The sequence below is a fragment of the Notothenia rossii genome, assembly GCF_949606895.1.
Source record: "Notothenia rossii genome assembly, chromosome: 6".
Lineage (NCBI taxonomy): Eukaryota > Metazoa > Chordata > Actinopteri > Perciformes > Nototheniidae > Notothenia > Notothenia rossii.
Window position 1 is genome coordinate 49,418,345 of NC_136909.1, and position 20,418 is coordinate 49,438,762.

At 39.3% G+C, this 20,418-nt stretch overlaps 2 protein-coding genes across 10 annotated transcripts; one reads left to right on the plus strand and one right to left on the minus strand.

The window, feature by feature from the left end:
- The first annotated feature begins 467 nt into the window (after window positions 1-467).
- On the plus strand, window positions 468-1,860 carry LOC307044094 (uncharacterized protein). Its single transcript, XM_079689134.1, has 3 exons — window positions 468-539; window positions 671-757; window positions 886-1,860. Exons 1-3 carry the CDS (start codon window positions 492-494, stop codon window positions 1,741-1,743), a joined length of 993 nt encoding a protein of 330 aa, XP_079545260.1. The 5' UTR covers window positions 468-491; the 3' UTR covers window positions 1,744-1,860.
- Window positions 1,861-11,464: 9,604 nt separating this feature from the next.
- LOC307042583 (uncharacterized protein) lies at window positions 11,465-18,660 on the minus strand. 9 transcript variants are annotated; one of them, XR_013809172.1, is made up of 18 exons: window positions 18,523-18,660; window positions 17,727-17,808; window positions 17,474-17,619; window positions 17,116-17,178; window positions 16,638-17,017; window positions 16,394-16,495; window positions 16,066-16,298; window positions 15,760-15,938; window positions 15,342-15,431; window positions 14,787-14,913; window positions 14,470-14,627; window positions 14,205-14,322; window positions 14,025-14,116; window positions 13,659-13,776; window positions 13,381-13,485; window positions 13,113-13,298; window positions 12,444-13,025; window positions 11,465-12,245 (listed from the first exon to the last, which is right to left on the minus strand). XR_013809172.1 is itself a non-coding variant. In XM_079686552.1 (17 exons), exons 10-17 carry the CDS (start codon window positions 14,896-14,898, stop codon window positions 12,949-12,951), a joined length of 966 nt encoding a protein of 321 aa, XP_079542678.1. In that variant the 5' UTR covers window positions 14,899-14,913; window positions 15,342-15,431; window positions 15,760-15,938; window positions 16,066-16,298; window positions 16,394-16,495; window positions 16,638-16,682; window positions 17,116-17,178; window positions 17,474-17,619; window positions 17,727-17,808; window positions 18,523-18,660; the 3' UTR covers window positions 11,465-12,948. The 9 variants fall into 9 exon arrangements, 8 of the variants coding, with proteins under 8 accessions (XP_079542678.1, XP_079542674.1, XP_079542680.1 ...); XM_079686552.1 differs by having other exon boundaries at window positions 11,465-13,025; window positions 16,638-16,682; XM_079686548.1 differs by having other exon boundaries at window positions 11,465-13,025; window positions 14,787-14,906.
- Window positions 18,661-20,418: the final 1,758 nt, after the last annotated feature.

The window sequence follows — 20,418 nt, forward strand, 5'->3', positions numbered from 1 at the left end:
CAAAAGCCATCAGGGAAATGCAGAACTGTCACATACAGTATCAGCTGTTTACGATACGTGCTATACTATTAAATAAGGTAGGCTACTTACTGTTGGAGTTTTCTTGGACCTGAGCGGCGGGGTGGTTTCTCCTGAAAGTGGTTTCGCAGAGTGCTTTGTGAAACTTCAATGCCAAGGCTTGCAAAAAGTTCTTGGATTTCTCTTGTTGATTTTCCATTTGCCCGCATGACACAAATATCCTGGGACCTCTCTCGGTTGATGCGTGTCATCCTTGCTGTAATAGTAATATGTAATTACGCAAATTAGTAGCCGACAAAAGTAGGTGCGGCTGTATACAGCTATCCTATTGGTGCGTCTATAGACGCACCAATAGCAATCCAGGTGCACGAACACCATGTATGATTCACAGATAAATAGAGTGCATAACTTGCTTTTGGCACAACGTCTTTTTTGTGAATCAAGGAAGAACGCACAACCTCTTTTTTTGCAGAATGGATTCCAGCAATTTTTACCAGACCCGGAGAAAACGTCTTGCACAGGTGAGCTGACAGATTGTAAATAGGCCTAACCTATACTCTGCCCTTTAGACCTACTGTATGTGTGATTATTTGTTAATTTCACTTGTGCTTATGTCTAATTGTGTTATATTCTTTATTCCTAATTCCTATAGTCCGCCCCGCTGGTGGCTGCAAAAAAAGTGAAGCCGTCTCCTGCGCCAAAAAAAACAAGCAAAGTCAGACTTGTTAAAAAGAAAGCGGTACGTAGGGCCTACTATTGGCCCTCATTGTCAATCATTAATACTTACACCATTTCTCTGCTATACAATATATTGTTTATTTCCATGTGACCACTGGTATTCATATTGTTTTTTCTGTTTCCTATCAGGCCATCACACTTGCTCTGCTCCCGGCGTCTGCTTCGTGCACGGCTAGATTGGGTGACGCAGAAATTCATGCACTTAAAATCCGGTTGACCGCCACGGAGGCACAAGTGTCCGACCTGATTCAAGAGCGGGATGCCATGAGGATTATGCAGCAGACTCCAGAGTCGGAGCGGGCTGCCATTACGTTGGCACAGAAGACTGCAGAGTCGGAGCGGGCTGCCATTACGTTGGCACAGAAGACTGCAGAGTCAGAGCGGGCTGCCATGAGGTTGGAACTGCAGCAGCTGAACACGAGCGCCTACCAACCCAGGCGACTGTTTGGGTTCGATGTGGAAGACGCAGACCCACAGCCTATGCAGCCAGATGTGCCAATTCCGGCCGCTCCCATACGGACAGTGCCAGCGGCCAATCCAGCAGTCACTCCGGGGTCCGCAGCAACAACACGACCGTCGGCCACACCTGATGCGCCCACACCTGATGCGCCCACATCTGATGCGCGCCCACCTGATGCGCCCACCATCACCAGGGCAGTTTCCTCGGATCGCGAGGACATGTTCTTCGAGGACTGCTTCCAAAAGGGACAGCGTCGCCCTGAGAAATTTGCGGGGGATATGTTCATGGCCATGTTGCCATTTGAAACATATGAGAACATGGTCAGAATAACTAACTGGAGCGGGAGCAAAGGGAAAATGCCCCTTCCCCTCAATGTAAGGCAGACACTTGAGTCCAGTGTCTCCCGTCGGTTCCCAGGCCTGACCACGGACCAGTGGCATACAATTAGGAACCGGGTAAACGAGAGACTGAGGAGCCCACGGAAAACGGATCCAGAAACACCTCGCCCTGGTTTCCGCCGCAGATAGGCATAGATAGGCCGCAGATAGCCTATGCGTTTGTATATATTATAAGATTCAGATTTTTTACGATATAATATTTTGTTAAATAAAAACATGGAGATGTTATGTAAATGTATGATCCTATCTGTGACATATCTTAACAATATTACACTCGTAAAAATAAATGGTAGACATATACAATTGTTTCCTCTTTTTATTTCTTCTGTAGGCTACTGTATGGTGAATTGCCCTAATGTGGGACATTTTTTGCATTTCAGACTTCTGGAATATAGGCTATTGCGATATGAAGCCAATACAATAAATCAAAATCCAGTACCATTCTGAAATCCCCAGTATGTGTCCTAATCAGGGTTGGGTTGTAACGGAATACATAAATCAGAATATTAAAATCAAGTAGGCTAACTGTATTCAGCTCGCGTTACATTTGAAAAACGACTAATCTGATTACAGTTACTTTCGTAAACCTGAAGTGAATACATTTTGGATTACTTATTGGAATTATTGGTGGAAAGATTTCCTCACAACATTTAATATTCATTACTAAAGGAACAGCCGAATCATCACAGCGCACAAAACCTAATAATTATAAGCCTGAATTATATAACATTTTATACCTAAAACATAAAAGCCACAATAAATAAATCACAATTATTCTAGTTGTTTTTACCTCCCGTATTGCTTTCAACACACCAGCTTTTATAGTGTTGTTACGTCACTAACTGTAAGCTTGTCACTCAGAGTAACCTACAGTTGATTTAGCTGCTGGAGAAGAAAGATCAGGGGGGGATGGGGGGAGAGAGCTGTGGTTGATGGGCCATTAGTTATGTCTTGCCTTTACTGAAAGGAGGGGAGGCAACTATTTTAAATAACTATAGGCCAATCTCTAAATTGTCAGTTCTGGCTAAAGTGCTCGAACGAGTGAGTGAGCAAGTAAAGGAGTTTTTATGTAAAAATGATATCCTGTCCAAACATCAGTCAGGCTTCAGAAAGAAACATAGCACCATCACTGCGACAATGAAAGTGGTGAATGACATTAATAGTATTTTAGATAATAAGCAGAGTTATGCAGCTCTGTTTATTGACCTTTCCAAAGCGTTTGACATCGTTGATCATCGATCTTAAAGCAGAGGCTACTCAGTATTGGCATATCCAGCCATGCAGGGGTGTGGTTTGTGAACTACCTCTCTGAAAGGTCCCAATGTGTTCACTTTGATGGGCTGTCTTCTGAGTGGTTAAACATTTCTAATGGTGTACCACAAGGTTCTGTTTTAGGTCCACTTTTATTCTCCATATATATCAACAGGTTAGGTGAAAATGTGGATGAAGCTACTTTAGATTTGTATGAGGATGATACCGTGATGTATTGTGCAGGTACCTCCATTAAGGAGGCGGTTGTTAAATTACAGGCTGTTTTCAACACTGTTCAGACTCAGTTCTCTGAACCAAAGCTTATTTGAAATGTGGATACAACCAAGGTAATGCTCTTTTCAAAAGCTAAAAAGACACCAGAGCCTGTTTTAGATATTGTAACTACGCAAGGAATAAAACTTGAAGTGGTTACCTGTTACAAATACCTTGGTATCTGGCTTGATGACTGTCTCTCTTTTAAACTGCATGTCAATAACCTGCTAAAAAAACTGAGGGTTAGGCTAGGTTTTCTTTTACAGAAACAAGTCCTGTTTCTCACTTGAGGCCAGGAAAAGGCTAGTCACTGTGACCTTTTTACCTGTACTATGGTGATCTGTTTTATATGAATGCACCGGCCAATTACCTGATCAAGTTAGAAGCCGCCTATCACAGTGCACTGAGATTTGTGACAAACTGTAAAGCATTAACCCATCATTGTACCCTGTATGCAAGGGCAGGTTTGCTTTCACTAACTGTACGGCGGCTCAATCACTGGTATCTTATTATTCACAAAGCAATGTTAGGGAAACTTCCATCCTACATCTGCTCCCTGATCTCACGGCGTATTGTAAATGGCTACTGCTTGAGATCGAATACTGTGGTTGTATTAAATGCCAACTGCTAGGACTGTCTTAGGGAATACAGCTTTTAGATGCGCAGCTCCGCTAACTTGGAACAGTCTGCAAAAGGAATGGAAGTTGAGCGGTTTGGTTCCATTACATGTTTTTAAAGCAAGGATAGATGCTATCCAATCGGAAACTGTTGGTATCTGTAAATGCTACTAGCTATACAAACTGTAGTCAATGTAAATATGCCATATGATGTCCTCTTTGTTTTTCTGTCATGTTTGTATTCATGTTGGAACCTACTTGCAGCAGGTCACCATTGAAAAAGAGGTCAATGATCTCAATGGGTTTTCACCTGAATAAATAAAGGTTTTGAATTGAATTGAATTGTGTAAATACACAGCTGAGAGCTGCCGTTTCATTCAGACTGTTTAAAAAATGGTAACAACGGACTATTTTTCTTAGCGGATGCATGTCAATTTAAATCAGTACCTACAACTATTTTTTAAATCAATAAAAACATTTTCTAAATCAATAAAAGCATTTCAATTAATATTGGGAGTCATGTCGTTACTTTGTTGAGAATGTGGCCATGTAATAAGCGGGATAATTTGCAGCGACTTGTTCCTTATGGGGAAAATAACACCCTTCATGCTCAAGATCCCTCCGCTGCGCGTTGGGATCCTGATCTGCCGACGAGGCTCCATTAAAATATAAATATTTTTAGTAAATTACTGAGTTTAGGCACGTTAATAACGTTTTAATGAAGTTGAATACAGTATATTCATATGTGTCAGTGATTTCATGTAAATTCGGCGAACATAAACATAAATGATCGTGGTGAAGATGATGATTAAATTAGGATTAAAAATCGAGAGCCGGGCTGCATTTCCTCCCGTTCGTTTTTTTCGATTAAACAACATTATTTTGTTAAATAATAACATGTTGATGTTTTGTAAATGATTACATGTCTCTTATTTAGCACAGAGTATGATATCCGTGACATATGGATCTTAACAAAGTTCCGCTGTACATCCAGCGTACTGTATCTGACTTTATTTCACATGAGCTCCATTGTGGAACCCCACTGCACCTCCTGGTGGATCAATGATCCATTGCAGCTTGCTTCATTATAATTACATTTATCTATCACGGGGCCGGTCTCAAGTCAAGCTGGAGGTTTTCCCTTGAGCGAGGGCAGATCACGTACCAATCACGGCCCTAGCGTTTCAAACTGTCCGAAATGAGGTGCTACATCTGTAAAGTGCAAGAGGAGATACCCCTGTGTTAAAGTGCATTTATTTAGCGGTGATTACACGTCTGTTTGTTGCTCTACCATTCTTTAAGTTGACCTTTAAAACTATTGAGAGTGGGACAATCCCGTATCTCAGTTGGGGGGCTATTCCACAATGAGCTGCCTTTAATGGAGAGGACATTTTGTCCAAAGGTGGTCCGTCTGTGGTGGACTTCACAGTCTCCTCTGGTTTCTGACCTAGTGCTGCGTCCAGTGTGTTTTCTGTGGATGAATTCCCTCCAAGGGGAGGGGGGCCAGCCCATGTAAATATATATTTTTTTAAAAACACATACTTTTAAAAGACATACAAATGTCAAAAATTCAAGAAATTGTGATTTTCAAGGATGGTACAGTGGTGGTATGACTGTGGCTTTCTGTCAAACACCTGGATAACTCTCTTGAACAGCTGTTCTATGGGTTTCAGGTGTGTGGCACAAGCAAACGACCAGTTTGTAAAACAGTATTCAATGTGGGATAGAATCATACAGTGGAGGTATGACTTTGCAGCATTGACAGTTAAGAAAAAGGTCTAATTTGTTTAAAATGTTGCAAGTTGAATTTAATGGTATTGGATACTTTCTGGATATGTTTCTTAAAAAGTCAAGTGCGAGTCCAATATGACACTCTCTGTTCAAGATACTTGCACTGGGAGACTAGTTCTATTTCTGCTCCATTTAAAAATACATTGGATCCTTCGATCCTTAAAACTAGAACACTGATGGCTGGCTTACGCTACAAACTTCATCACCTTTTAACAAGAGAGTAAGTATATAAAACGTTATTTTGTATATTTTACACATCAGCAGAAACAGAGAGAGATGGCAGGAGACTGTGTTTTAGAGAGAACCCCTCCCCCCTGCGTCAGCAAACGGCTTGCGCGGTAATACCATCGCCCAGATGGTCCGCTTTTAGTTTCCCAGACGGTGCTTGTCAGGACTCTTTTCACTTCTGGAGGCGGGGGGATATTTCCTTCTTCTTCCTCCATATTGAGGGGTAACGGTGAAAACTCTTCTTTGATCTCGCTTTTTGTTTGCGTTTCTTTGCTTTTTGTTGCACATATCTTGTACACCGCTGGTTCCACAGTATTTTCTTGATGCACTACTTCTTCCGATAGAATGGTTGCGTGGAGATCTCTGGAAGACACCAGAGTTAACACAGCCCAATCTGTTGAGGTCCATACGTTTCTCCATTCTTCAGATTGTAGAAATGCAGTTCATTCGCCATATAGTTGAATACGTATCCCCAAACATGTTCATTTTCCAGAAGCCATTTCTCTTCAATATCTTCGACCGGAGGTGTTTGAACCCGGCACAGATACTGCATCCGTTTCTTGATTGGCGCTCCGGACGGATGGCGGTAAGTTGTCACAGGCGTCTCGCTGATTAAACCCATATCGAGGCGTCTCTTGGCCATTTTTCTTTTTGGAAAGATGACTTGATGATTGGAAATGACTGGCTTTTTATCTGCACAGGGTTCTTTTTTTTTTATCTCACTCCACCCCTTTGGTCTTCTGACATCACATAATTGGGGCGGGCCCTTCTGTCACTTTTATGCATACTAATGTGATGGAAGCAGCATTTTGTTTTCATAGACTTGGGGGCCGGCCCACCTGTCACTTTTTATGCATACTAATGTGATTGAAACATTTTTTATGATACACCATAAGGCGCAACAGTGGGGGCTTTTCACACCTGTGAATACACATCACCCCCCTCCTATCGACGGATCTCACACCTACTTGGGATATCACACCTACTTGAGATCTCACACCTCGAACAAAGGGGAGGCGGGACTTAGCTCATTAGCATAAGTAGGGAGAGGTGTGACCTGTCACAGCACCTGTCACTTTCTATGCATACTAATGTGATGGAAGCGGGATGAATAATACTACTTGAGACCATTTGGGACTCCAGCCTCAAGTTTTTTGAATAATTGATTGTTTGATGGTAGGAGATCTTTAAGGTATAACAACTAGGGCCGGGACTTTAACGTGTTAATTAAGATTAATTCATTACACAAACATTAACGCGTTAAAAAAATGTATGCATTTTAATCGCACTTATTTTTGCCCTGCGGAACTTTTCTCACTTGATGAGTTTCAGGCGTACCGATTATACTGGAGCACCAACTAACGTTCATGACTTCAGACAACAACAAACCACAGTGAACAATAGTCAAACATGAACGAAGAAGCTGATGAGACCGCTTTGGTTGGCCCCGTGGATGGGAAATTTTGTTTTAAAAAACGGACGGATGGAAGCGTCGATAAGAGCACGGTTGTATGCAAATTATGCAAAAAGGAATTTGCATATCACCGCAGCACATCAAGCCTCAAGTATCACCTCAATGCAAAACAGATAGCAGCTAGCGTGGAAGCTAGCGTGGACGTTAGCCCGACTCCGAGTACAAGGACCCACACCATACTTGCCCTCAGAAATCAGGAGCATTTCAAAATGCAAAATTGGGGGGGGAGGGGTGCTAGTGGATCGCCGGAGCTGTTAGATTAACATTAACATGCTTATTGTAGTTGTAAGTGCACTGCCTTGTGGCCTGTAGCACCGTCCTTGATGGAGCATGTGTGGACTGGACCTGCATTTTACAGGAAAGGAGTGAGCAGAGAGTAGAGTAGTTGTCGATTCTTGTTCTGTTTTCTGTGAATATCTGCCTCACCCTCTCAGACTTTGAGTTGCGCGCGCTACTAAAGAGACGTGTTACCATGGAAACCAAACAATGGTGTAACTGTATTAAAGTCCGGGTGGAAACAGTCGTGTGTAAATCTGATTTTGTCAGAAATCGGGAGAAATGCGGGAGAAATACGACCCCGGGAGGAAACCGGGAGAGGGCAATGAAATCGGGAGTCTCCCGCGAAAATCGGGAGGGTTGACAAGTATGACCCACACCCAACCCACACTCAATCAGATGACTGGTTTCAGGGCCAGGATAACTAAGTCCACGTCTGAAAAAATAACCAGCTCACTGGATTGCACTCGACTGTAGACCACTTGGAGTGGTAGAAGATAAGGGGCTGCAAAAGGTACTACAGATTGCATCGTCTGGCACAACATATGAGCTGTCATGCAGAAAGACAGTGACAAAAAGAATCCAGCAGCTTTATGACAATGAAAAGGAAGATAAAGAGAATTTATTGGAGAAAGCCGAATGTGTTGCCCTGACTGGGGATCATTGGACCCCGGTAAGCAATTCAAATTACCTCTGTGTGACGGCACACTTTATTGACATCTTCTCACTGTTCTCAGGTCAAATATTTATATGTGATTAAAAATGCGATTAATTTCGATTAATTAATTACAAAACCTCTAATTAATTAGATTAATTTTTTTAATCTAGTCCCGGCCCTAATAAAAACATTTTATGCCTTCAGATGTGGGCTTTATACCTTTTTTAACTACAAAATACACCAAAATATACACTGAGGGTCAGGATTACATAACACTGCTGTATTCAATCCGGTATCAGGGCAAGACGTGAACATGTGACGATTTACCATGCTGGGAAACGTGAAGATGTCACGATTTCGTCCATTCAAACGTGACAGTTACACTGTATTGTGAACATGGAGAACCAGTGGAGAAATACCCAGAAGTGCCAAGCAAATAAAATAATACTTTATTCCGAGTGTGCTTGCTTTTCTCTTTGGAAGTCATCACTGTTGGGGAAATATTTTCCAAGGTCCATAACTTTGACCCAGTTTATCAGTTCAAACTGTCCTGACTGAGCACACACACCTGTAACCTTGGCTGCTGTGCTCTCAGTGTTCTTTCTCCCTGTTCCTGCCTGTTGGCGTCAGCTGATAGGGGTGTTATGATTCTATCTTGTTATTCACAATGTTGATTATTCTCTCTGAACTAGCTAAATACATGGCTCTGGGGTTGAGTTCTTCATATTTGACGTGGCAACTCTCCCGTGCAGTCAGAACCTCTGGCTGCTGTGACTTGTGATGTTAATTCTCCGGACGATACTCCTAAATAAACCATCAGTGTTTGACATCAAAGTTCCTGCTCCCCTCATGTTTCTCTGAGTCCTCACTCTCCATTGCTACAGAGGTTTCCATTACAATCACTTAAATGCATTGTAATACATGGTTCGGCTCCATTAAATATTACACATCTGCCGTTGTTCTCTCTTTATAGAGCCCTGACGAGAAGACTTCTGGACAAACTGAAGAACTGCCGCCGAAACTGAATACGTGACGTGGATCCTAAATATATCAACAATTAAACAACATCTTACATTTATTTTCACAAAATATGTCTCCACGCAGTATAAATACTAATTCGGCTGAATTTTATATTTGATATATATTTGGAAGATAGGCTTTATTTACCCCATAATGGTGCACAGCTAGATACTGTAGATAGAAAATGAAACCTAGTGGTTAAAGCACACTATTGAAAAATCAAGAAGATGCTGTAAGTGATCTCTACAATAAAACTGTTTTGTGCCGGATGTACACAGATATTAATAGGAGGATGTGCAAAACAGACAAACTAATATGGCACTATTATATGTATTTTACTCTTATAAGATGTAGGTAGATAGTATAATGAATGTGCAGAATGTGACAGTTTATTGTTGAGGAACCTGCAACCCAAGCTTTTCATTCATTGCATAACGATTTTTATGTAGTTGTGTATATGATACTGTATGTCAATAAACCGAAATCCTGAAAGGGATGTGCAAAACATCCATTATATACAGTCTTTAATTCACTATTAGTAGAGAATAACAAGTAATGAATATACTTTATATGGATCTGCAGATAAATGTTTAGTCTTTTCAAGCACCAACTATCAAATATCTCGGCTGATTGTTGGCACTTGACAATCACATTCCCTGAATTTTACTCAGGTGTAACTGAAGTCTGATTTAAGGGTTGTTTATATTTCACATCATTAATCAGAATGTGGTCTAGTTAATAAAACATAATATCAAACATAATATTACTATTAAATTTATTGTGAAATAACTACAGCATACGATGCCATAATAACATAATTTGTATTATTAGTGTAGGACATGTATGTATGTATGTATAACATCTGAATATGTGTAGTTTTATTCAAGTGTTCACATAATTTTATAAGATATTGCTATAATATTTCACATTAATATCTGATTTGCAGACAGAAAGGTATTATTAACGGTAAGATATTGAAATTCTGATTCCATAGATGTGTCTCCCATCACCCAAAATCCCTGAATATTCTCTCAACTCAGTAATTACATTCTTATATTCAAAGAAAATTAAAGAAATACAAGTCCATGTCTGTCAGCTGTGCACCGTTATGGTGTAAATACAGCCTATCTACCAATTGGATCAAATATAAAAGTCAGCCGAATTAGTGTTGATACTGTATGGAGACGCATTGTGTGAAAATAAATTGAAGATGTTGTTTAATTGCTGATATATTTATGATCCATGTCACGTATGTTTCGGCGGCAGTTCTTCAGTTTGTCCAGAAGTCTTCTCATCAGGGCTCTATAAAGAGAGAACAACGGCAGATGTCTAATATTTAATGCAGCCAAACCGTGTATTACAATGCATTTATGTGATGACTTCCAAAGAGAAAAGCAAGCACACTCGGAATAAAGTATTATTTTATTTTTAAAACATGTTTTCAGATTTCATATCGCATAAACACCATATCCCAACATGCTTTGCGGCTAAAACATCCATTCAGCTGAGGATCTTGCCTCTGTCTGTTTCCGGTATTGTGTTTATGACGGATGTATTTTGTTATACACACATTCCTTCACATTTTAATTTACATTAAAGTATTTTGCGAGGCCTTCTAAAAATGTTTTAAATATAACTAGGGTTGTAGTTGAATAGTTTTTAAATTAACATGAACCAAAGCTGTTACATGGCAACGCAATCTCACAACGTCACGTCCAGTATTCCACAACCACACACATCGATTTAATACATTTAAATTTGTTTACCACTGGTGGATGAGTTTTTACTATTGGAGATATTTCCTATGCATGGCCTCAGATTAGTAAGCTTTTTAAAATAATGATCCAACTTGGATGTTTGAATGGGTATTGGGTACATTTTTGGTAAATTTTTGAATTAAACTTTATATCCGATAGTAGCCTATGACAAGTGGTGATTATGTGGTTAATATTGTTGAATTGTTACTTTGATGTACTACTCAGAGTTAGGGCTTTACACGTTACAACGTTACACTGCCAATGTCTGTCTTTATTATCTGACCCTTTAAGATGTCCCTTACACTACCAGTGCTTTTTGGAAGAACTGTTGTCCCTCTCCCGATCCTCAAAATAGATTATAGTTAGTTATGAATTATCTTACACATCCAATATCAATCTCTGTTATAAATGGTATGACTGTAACCTCAGTTCAAGCTAATTATTTGATGTGTGAAGACAACTATCAGTATCAGTAAATATTTACACACATCAGTTATGTACAAAATCAAGTTTATTACTATTTTGGTAAGATAAAAGAGCATATGTAGCAAAACACAGGTTACAATATATGATCATGCACATGACAAAGTAAAGAAAAGAGGTGCTGCAGCACAGGTAATATGAGAAAAAAATAATTTTTCAACATTAAAGCATGGAAACATGTCACAGTAGAAGCACTCATTTCAAACTCAAATAAGATTAATATGTCCGCTTTAAAGTAAAAACTGCACACTTAATCAAATCCACACACAAACATCTACATGTTAGCTAGCTGTGGTTAATATTGTTGAATTGCGTGCTAGTGTTGTGCCCGTCAGCCAACTAAACACCACGGGTTAGTTGTTAGACTGCTTTGTGTTTGGTGTCACTTTACTACCTTTTTATTCACTTAAAACAGTCAGCTAGCTGAAATCTGATTATTAAGTCAGAATGGCTGAAGGGAGCTGTGAAAATGAAGAACAGTAAAAAGGCAGATATATGGACACAATATGAACCTGAAAATAAGCATAATATGCCCGCTTTAACTATAGAACTGCATAAGGGCACCAAGTAACTTTCCACAAGTCAATTCCCTTCTTCATCATCTGAGCTGTTGTCACTTTGCCAGTCTTTTTCTTCTTCCATGTCCTCGTCCTCGTCCTCCTCCACCAGCCTAGGACTGGATTCCAGAATTCCTCTGTAGGCGCCTGCTACTGTCTGCTGTTTGAGTCTGAGGTCATGCAGATTTCTCCTTCGAAGACACATAAGGCCCTTGTACCCCTCCTCTGTGATCCCATTCGGATAGCCTCCAAGTTATATAGCAAACATAAATTGTGAAAATTATTCAGAGAAAACGTATTTAGGTCAAGAAAGACTAGAATGCAGTCACTCAAATAAAAACAAACAGATGGATAAAATCTTCTTTAAAGTGTGTTTGCCTTTGCTGGTTTGAAAAACATTAACTTATGTATTTTAAAGTGAATAAATCCATGTTGTTCGCTTACTTCCTGTCTGTGTGATCAATGAAACTGGGGCCATCTGTCACGGTTTGTGAAACAAGCAGGACCCAAATGCAGATATAAACTGAACTTCCTTTATTTCAAGGCTATGAGATATATGTACAATGACAAACAGAACACTCACCGCAGAACTAGTCAGGGAACAAGACGAACCGACCAAGACAGACAGACAACCCAGAACTTAAATACACACAAGACTCAATCACACAACAAGACACAGGTGAGGAGGGAGGAGAAAACACAGGGGCCCAGGTGAACATAATCAGACAATTAGACACACCAGGGAAACTAATGACAGGAGGAAAACACAGGGGAAAAGGACCCGACAATAAACAGGAGGAAAACATGACATGGAAAACAGCAAAAACACCCAAACCTAATAAACTATAAACGTGACATAACATGAGAATCGTGACACCATCAGTGTCTGGACCTTTGATACAGAGTCCTTGAGGCACTGACAGTGCTGCATCATCTCCTTCACAAAGATCTACTTTGCTTCTGTCACTCGTGACAGAAGCATTTTTTGGTCAAACAGCCCCTTCTTAGTGAGAATGTCCACACCGTCTGAGAATGAATATAAACATTTCACATTAATGAACACATTGTATTACTACAGTTTTGTAGATTATAAGTAAAATCTTTATACAGCACCTCTGTTGGGTTCCTGCCAAGGCCAGATCATGCTCTCTGCAGATTTGGTTGAGAGTTTCTCCACAACCATGTTGGTGTCAATAGGGTCACCATCAGGTTGCTGGTTGTACTTGTGGATGTCCTCTAGCAACCTTTTCTTTTCTTGGGCAACCTTTTGGACGATCTTTTGACACCTTTTGTTACGATCTGTAATGAGAGTAACACATAGATTACAAAAGAGCTGACGGGATTTAATCAACCCAACCAATAAATGTCCCAAAATGCTTACCATTTTGTCTGTAAAGGTAGTGCTTTTTCTGGCAAATGCTCACAAAGAGTGCTTCTATTGAGATCTGCAAACAACCAGCATCTGCAGGACTAGCTGATGCACTTCCTAAATGAATAAGATAAAAAGAAGAAAACAAGTTTCAAACACAATCAAGGTCTGTTATTTGCACATCGCACACTAACTGGCACACTAAAGGACAAAGTTTAATTTGGACAGCATTATTTAGTTTTTATGAACCGACTCCATCTATGTATACGTCAAAACAGCATTGTTCTTACCTTTACTGGCCCACTGTTTGACATCATCAACCCACAGTTCTAGCATGTCATCAGAGCAATTCAACTGGTCCTGCATTTTCTTCAGGCTCTCAGTTACACCCTCTGTCTTTTCTGCTGTCTGCAAAATAGCAAAACAGAATCATGCCATTTTATAAAATAATGCAATGAAAATAAACCAAAAGTATGCATTTTAAGGATAGGAGGAAATTAACACAATAACATATTTAATGAATTTCGTAGCTCTAGTCCTGCACCACTGCAATGTCTATATGGGGGTGTCATTTGTATACTGTATATATTGGGTGGACTTAAATGTCAAATTTTACAGCTTGAAATAGTTATCTCCATTTCAATACACAAACATACTTTTTGGAATCTAGAGAACATGGCAATGTGGAGGCCATTCTCTTTGTTATGATTCCAGCCCATAACATGGACTGTGAGCATGTCAGTTCTTGCTGTGAAGAAGAATACATCTCATTACAATGTTATACAATATAAATGTATACATTTACAGGAAGGCAGGGCCCAAACAAGTTCACAAACCTGACTTGGCCATGTATTTAGTTGTTAGGCCACATCTGGATAAGAAGCTGTTTACTTGTTCCACTTCTTCACCAAGAGTGGTGCCGGCACCCTCCTGGTTCCGTGCATTCCAAATAATCTAAAGCATGAGATAATCAATGTTGATGCAAATCTCAAGGTCAACAACTCATAACTTAAAAACATTCTCTTGGATCAGTTCAGACTCATGTCAATCTCAATGATCAGATTTAACATTAATTGTTGTTTAAGTAATTCAAATCCTCACCTCGCATTTGGTGTTGTGGGCTTTGGCATGCAACACAGACAAGCAATGTCTCATTTCCTTTAGGGGCTGAAGATGAGGCAAGGCTTCTGACACTTTGTCAAGATATGGTACATACCGACACGTCACGTCCATTGCCAAAAATGAGGCACTCTTGAACTCTTTTTGGAGAAACATCGGATAGGCAAAGATTTCTCATCTATACATATTTAAAGCTTTTAAAAAAAAAAAAAAAATAGTGAGTACAAAGCAGATTGAAGGTAAGGCTTCAGATTATCTACAAATATTTTTAATTGAAAATGATCAAGACAACTACCAACCTTTGAGAAGAAATCCATGCCTACACACAGCAATTTCAACACCTTCTTCATCCAACTTGTTGGCTCGCTTAGAAGTCTCCCTTGCTGCTGTCCAGTGAGATTCCCCACACATTGCTTTTCCTGCAGTCTTCCAAAGTAAATCGTTTTTAGAGAATCATTATAAGAAGTTATTTCAAAACACTGGATAGTGGGACCAACTGACGGTATTATCAAACATATAAACTATTACACACAAGTGTTTTGTGCTCGACTGCGAGATTCACCTGGATATGCAACTCCCTGGAATATAACAAACACGTTTTTGGATAATTGGAAGGCTCCAAATGTGTAATATATTCTAGATTAGAATTTAGCTGTTTTTTCAATCCAGTTTTACAGCAATAATTTTTGTGACAGTTTGACCACATTGCTAACCTCATCACCCTGTCATCTGGTCTCAACATTTCTATCCCATCTCCAAAAAAATATGAAGGCAACTGTGTTACTACTATTTTAACTTCAATTAGTTATTAAAAAAGGTGAGATACATTTTGCTCTGCTTAATTTAAAACTCACACTTTTGACAGCCCCTCGAACATCCTCCACAAAAGTGGAAACCTCAGAGTCTTGGGCTAAAAACACTCAAAAAAGCCTGGCTCTTCACTCCTATAAGAAAAGGAATTATAGATAACCACTCTAGTTACAAATTGAACATAGTAATAATAATAATAATAATTATATTTAAAGCACATCTTTCAAAACAAGGCTAACAGAAATATTTTAGATTCAACAGCTGTAGTTTTAACAGCTATATAACAGGAAATAACTAAAGCTACTAACTGCTCCTGTGGGGATTGTCCACTGTACTGTCACTTTGGATAAAAGCGTCTAACAAATTACATGTAATGTAAAAAATAAATAAAAATAGCAATCCCAATGTCAAATTAAAATACAAGGAGTAAGGACAAGTGCTGTGTCAATGTAAAACACTTACTGGTTTGTTTTATGGAACCTGTAAAGTTTCCTATTGCCATCGACTGAAACAGCCACCATTTCAGGGCTACAGGCTGGACAGACAAATGGCTCTTTACCCAGAAGTTTATTCTCTTCAAATGTGCAGTACACATACTGCAGAAAGCTTCTCTGAAAAGCATCTGCATTCACCTTGCCAGTCTGAAATAAAAATACTTTATATATGTTATCATATTTTGTATCATATCTCGCTCATCCATATTTGGCCATAAATATATTTATTATGAAAATACATGTATTTGTCTTTCAGCTTCACATTTGTACTTACTCTTCCAGACTGCTTTGTTCTCTGGTCCAACATTGCAGTAAAGGCTTGTCTAGACATTCCTGGAGCTGCCGTCTTCATAGCCTCAAAGGAATGGAACAGATCTGGGTGGAACAGGGTCTGTGCTTGCATGGTAACTGGCCAGCATCCACTCCTAACCAAGTCATTGAATTCTAGACCCCATTTATTATTGCAATGTTTACATGTTAGCTCTGGAACATTAAGATCGTAACGGCCTAAGAACACATAAAGAAAAAAACAATAACAATGAATTAGAGTAATGTATTAGTTAAAAAATACTTTAAAAAAAAAAAGATTCACCAAAACCTACCATTTATGCACACCAATATGATAGGTCTACCAACAGAGACTGCAACATTGAAAACTTCACAAGAACATATCTTTGAAGGAACGGATGTTGGAAGCAAACGGTCTGCAAGGTCAAAGTACAATCAGGATGAGATTTAACAATGTTGTAAGCAAGCATTATGATAACAGAATGCAATTTGAGATTAAAATGAGTTTTTTTGTGAGGGGAAAAAAGGCTGATCAATTAAAAAAAATGGGACACTAACCTTGTTTAGAAATGATGTATTTGCCATCCTGGAGTTTCACAGACTCTGTTGGAGGAATGTACTTGTAAAATCCATTAAAGGTGGTTTGCCTACTGTGCAGAGTTTTTTTTGTATGAACCAAGATATCACACTCTGCACAAAACCACTCTGATGGCATAAATTCCTCACAACGGATGACAGCTTCATCCAGGAGAAAGTGATTGCAGGTCATCTTGACGATATTCTTAGTTATTAATAAGTTGTCAACGTTCTGTGGCCTCGCCTGTTGCCAACACTGTTGAAACTCTTTTTGCCTTTGAGTCCAAGATGACAATGGTGGCACATCGCCTTAATGGTCTCAGAGTCCCATAGAAGGTCTTCAAGTCTCTGCATATTAAAATCTTTAAATACAGAAATATAAATACATACCATGAGGAAAACATTTTATATGAAACATACCTTATCTAGAAAAAGTCTTCAAAAGTAGCTTTTTTCTTACCAGGATCTTGGTAGCTTAGACATGGTGTGGTTATGGTGGAACTACTGCATGGATGACTACCATCTGTTTGGGGGGAAAATTATTCAAACCCATTAAACTGATTATTTTAGCTAATTGACAGATACAAAGAACTGTTACAAAAACACCAACCTTCAGCAAACATGAAAAATATCAAAGCTCAATGTATTTTTGCATTATCATGTCATTTACATCCGCTTATTGGTTTTAGTCCTTAGTCCTCTGACAAAACCGATGTGCAAATATATAGATATATGAAGTATCAACAGCATTATTAAACCAGTGGCTACTTTAAATCACATATAATGACTTTGATTAAATTCATCAAATGTAGACTAACCATTAGAATAACTTTTTTTCCTTCGTTTGCTGCTGGCCACACGTTGCCCATCTTGGTCTCTCTTCCACCAGGTCACTTCGGTCGTGGTTCGTCTTCTTTTTGCATCTCCTTGTTGAGTCTCCTTGTTGAGTCTCCTCGTTGAGTTTCTTTATGGACATGGAATGTAATGAAACAGAGAGGGAGAAAAAAATGGGCATTAACTAACTGGATTTAAATAATGACACTTTGGGTATAAAAAAAACAAGAAACTTGCCTTTGTGTCCTCAACATATGCATCCCCAAGCAGAAGAAGAGCTTCTAGTTTGTTTGTTTTTTCAGTTAATTTCAACATTGTGCTGAAACAAAAAAAGGTGTTATTTAGATCATAGGTGTAAATGTAATTTAAACTAGCCTAATATTAAGTGAATTAAAGTTTAGACCAACATCAGCATTATGAGGGAAAGGTATGATTAAAATGTTTTGGTATAGGGCATTGATGTTATTCTATTAGCAATGGAGGAACAAGAGTATGTAGATCTCCTTTGAAACCCCACCCCTGGCTTTAACAATAATTCAGTTATTATGAATTCCTAATGTATAACATATCATCTTCAGATGCATATTTTTTGGTAACCTGTACCCTCTAATGCGTTTATTTTTGGCTAATGCACAGAATATACTGGATTATGTATCGGCTAGCAGCTAGTAATGTCTGTTTAAATATCAACGGGACAAATATCTGAGCAGATCTCAGATCGGCTCGAAGAGTGAATTTAAGCTTTAAAACCCAAAACACTGTAAAAAAACTGAAGAAGCCCCATTCTATTTACAACATGATCAACTATGTTACTATCGATTGATTTTAAACTGCAACAGCTCCGTAAAACGACAGAAGTTAGCTAAGGCTAACTCAATGATGCTAACTGAGCAGTTCACGGTTTAACTAGCAAATAATTTGCAAGCGTAAGCTTGTATGTCGACACATGGTGCTCTGTAAAGTGATGCAAAAGCTGAAATCATTTTAAAAAACACTGTAAATGTCTTTATTACATTATAGAAAACGGGTTTACCTCGAGGAACTTTGTGTCAAGGAGGGTTCAATGTCGTCTTCTTCTTCTTCTTCTTCTTCTTCTTCTTCTTCTTCTTCTTCTTCTTTTAATGGCGAATCGCCTTCTCGAATTGGACTGCGCTGCGTCCAGTGGACCTTTAACGAAACGTGCTATGTGGGAAACACCATATCCCAGGGTGCATTGCGGCTACAACATCATCGAGCTTGAACCGGGCCTACGTCTGTTTCCGGTGACTCTATTTTGAAAATCAGTTCCTGAAGGATGGCTAAAAAGCCCAATATTATATAATTAAACAAATAAATAAAAACAAGGATAATAGTGTGTTATTGTTGAGTAAATAACAGTGTGTTATTTTGAAAAAGATAACAAATTCGAAGGAAAAAAAGATTAAAAACAATACAGATTTCAGTATTTTGAGGCTCTGAGCCCCATTTATTTTCCTCACGGACGGCAAAAAGTCCGACATTATACGATTACAAATAAAATCAATAATCGTGGCTTGATATTGAGTAATAACATGTTTTTATGGACCACAAAGCTTCCGTTCTTCTCAGACACGACCGTATCCATTTGCGTCTCATATGCACGCAAAACTCGGACTGAGAACTCAATGGGAATAGTTGGCGCATGATAGGCACGCAGAATCGGACTTTAGCGTATCTATTGCACGCATTTTCCAATGTGTAAAGTCGTGTCATTTGTATGCAGACTGAAGAGAGTGGGTTGAAATAACAGTGTGTGGTTTAGAAAAGAATACAAAATTAGAAGGAAAAAACGAAGAAACAATACAGATTTCAGTATTCTGAGCCCCTACTCTCCCCATACCTGACAGCAACAAAAGTCCTACATGATTCAATTAAAATAAAGAAGTAAAAACAATAAGTGTGTCTTGATATTGAGTTAGAAAAAGGTTGATAAACGCTGTGAGAATGGATCTGCGGGTAGCATTCGCTCGCGATCTCAAGTCGTCTACAACATACGTTTAGGGAGCTATATAGAAGCCTATGGACATCCCGGAAAGTTGAAAATGTACGCTAAGGGCCCCTTGCGTTGGAAAAAGCCGACACAGGGGACTTGACATAACGTCAACATAGGCCGACCTGGGAGTGAGGATGTGTTGCGTGGAGACACAGCGGTTCGGGGCCAGCGCGAAGAAGTGTGTCGCTCCCTACAAGCCTCCGGGAAACGGAGGAGCCAGCGCTCGGTAGTGGCCCTGAGCGTTGGCGGCATGAGCAGGCTTCTCTTCGTCAGCGACAGAGTCTCAGAATAAACAGCGATGGCGACAGCGAAGCTTCCTGAGCAACACACCCGTGGCGTGCAGTTGTGACGCTCCTAGGCTCCTTCAGCTTCATAAAGGGACGCAAATAGTTTTCAACTGATTGCAATGTATTCCCATTTGCGGCGGAATTTGACGCTCATGGAAGCACGGCATTCGTTTGTGTCGGCTACCCTTAAAGGCAATGTGAGCGTTTTTCGGTGTAAAGGATGACAGAAGACACTACACTACCCAGAATCCCCAGTTTAGGACTACACCATATGCTCTGTTTGACAAACCCCGTGATTAGTTCTCAAGCTCTGTGATTGGTTGACCTCCAACTGCATTCCAAATGAAAAAAAACGTTTCGTAAAAGATAAAATCATACTTTATTCAGCAGTGCTTGCTTTATTCTTTGAAAGTCATCACATGAATGCATTGTAATAAATGGTTCAGCTGCATTAAATATATTACACATCTGTCGTAGTTCTTTATTTTTATTTATCTAAACAGAGATCGGGCTCAGAATAAACCGGAAACTATTCTTTTACCGTTCAGTTTGAATTTCACAATAAAGTTAGTCGTAATATTTTGTTTTGATATTATAGTTTTTTATGAACTACTAGACCGCTGGGTCATGT

What these genes read in the sequence shown, in the direction of transcription:
- LOC307044094 (XM_079689134.1), top strand. Translation starts at nt 492, where the DNA reads ATGGATTCCAGCAATTTTTACCAGACCCGGAGAAAACGTCTTGCACAG. An exon ending in GGAGAAAACGTCTTGCACAG is followed by an intron (nt 540 to 670) that starts GTGAGCTGACAG and finishes TAATTCCTATAG; the next exon opens with TCCGCCCCGCTGGTGGCTGC. An exon ending in GACTTGTTAAAAAGAAAGCG is followed by an intron (nt 758 to 885) that starts GTACGTAGGGCC and finishes GTTTCCTATCAG; the next exon opens with GCCATCACACTTGCTCTGCT.
- LOC307042583 (XM_079686552.1), bottom strand. Translation starts at nt 14,898, where the DNA reads ATGTGTGGGGAATCTCACTGGACAGCAGCAAGGGAGACTTCTAAGCGA. An exon ending in TGTTCTCTAGATTCCAAAAA is followed by an intron (nt 13,777 to 14,024) that starts GTATGTTTGTGT and finishes GCTATTTTGCAG; the next exon opens with ACAGCAGAAAAGACAGAGGG. An exon ending in CAAACAGTGGGCCAGTAAAG is followed by an intron (nt 13,486 to 13,658) that starts GTAAGAACAATG and finishes TTATTCATTTAG; the next exon opens with GAAGTGCATCAGCTAGTCCT.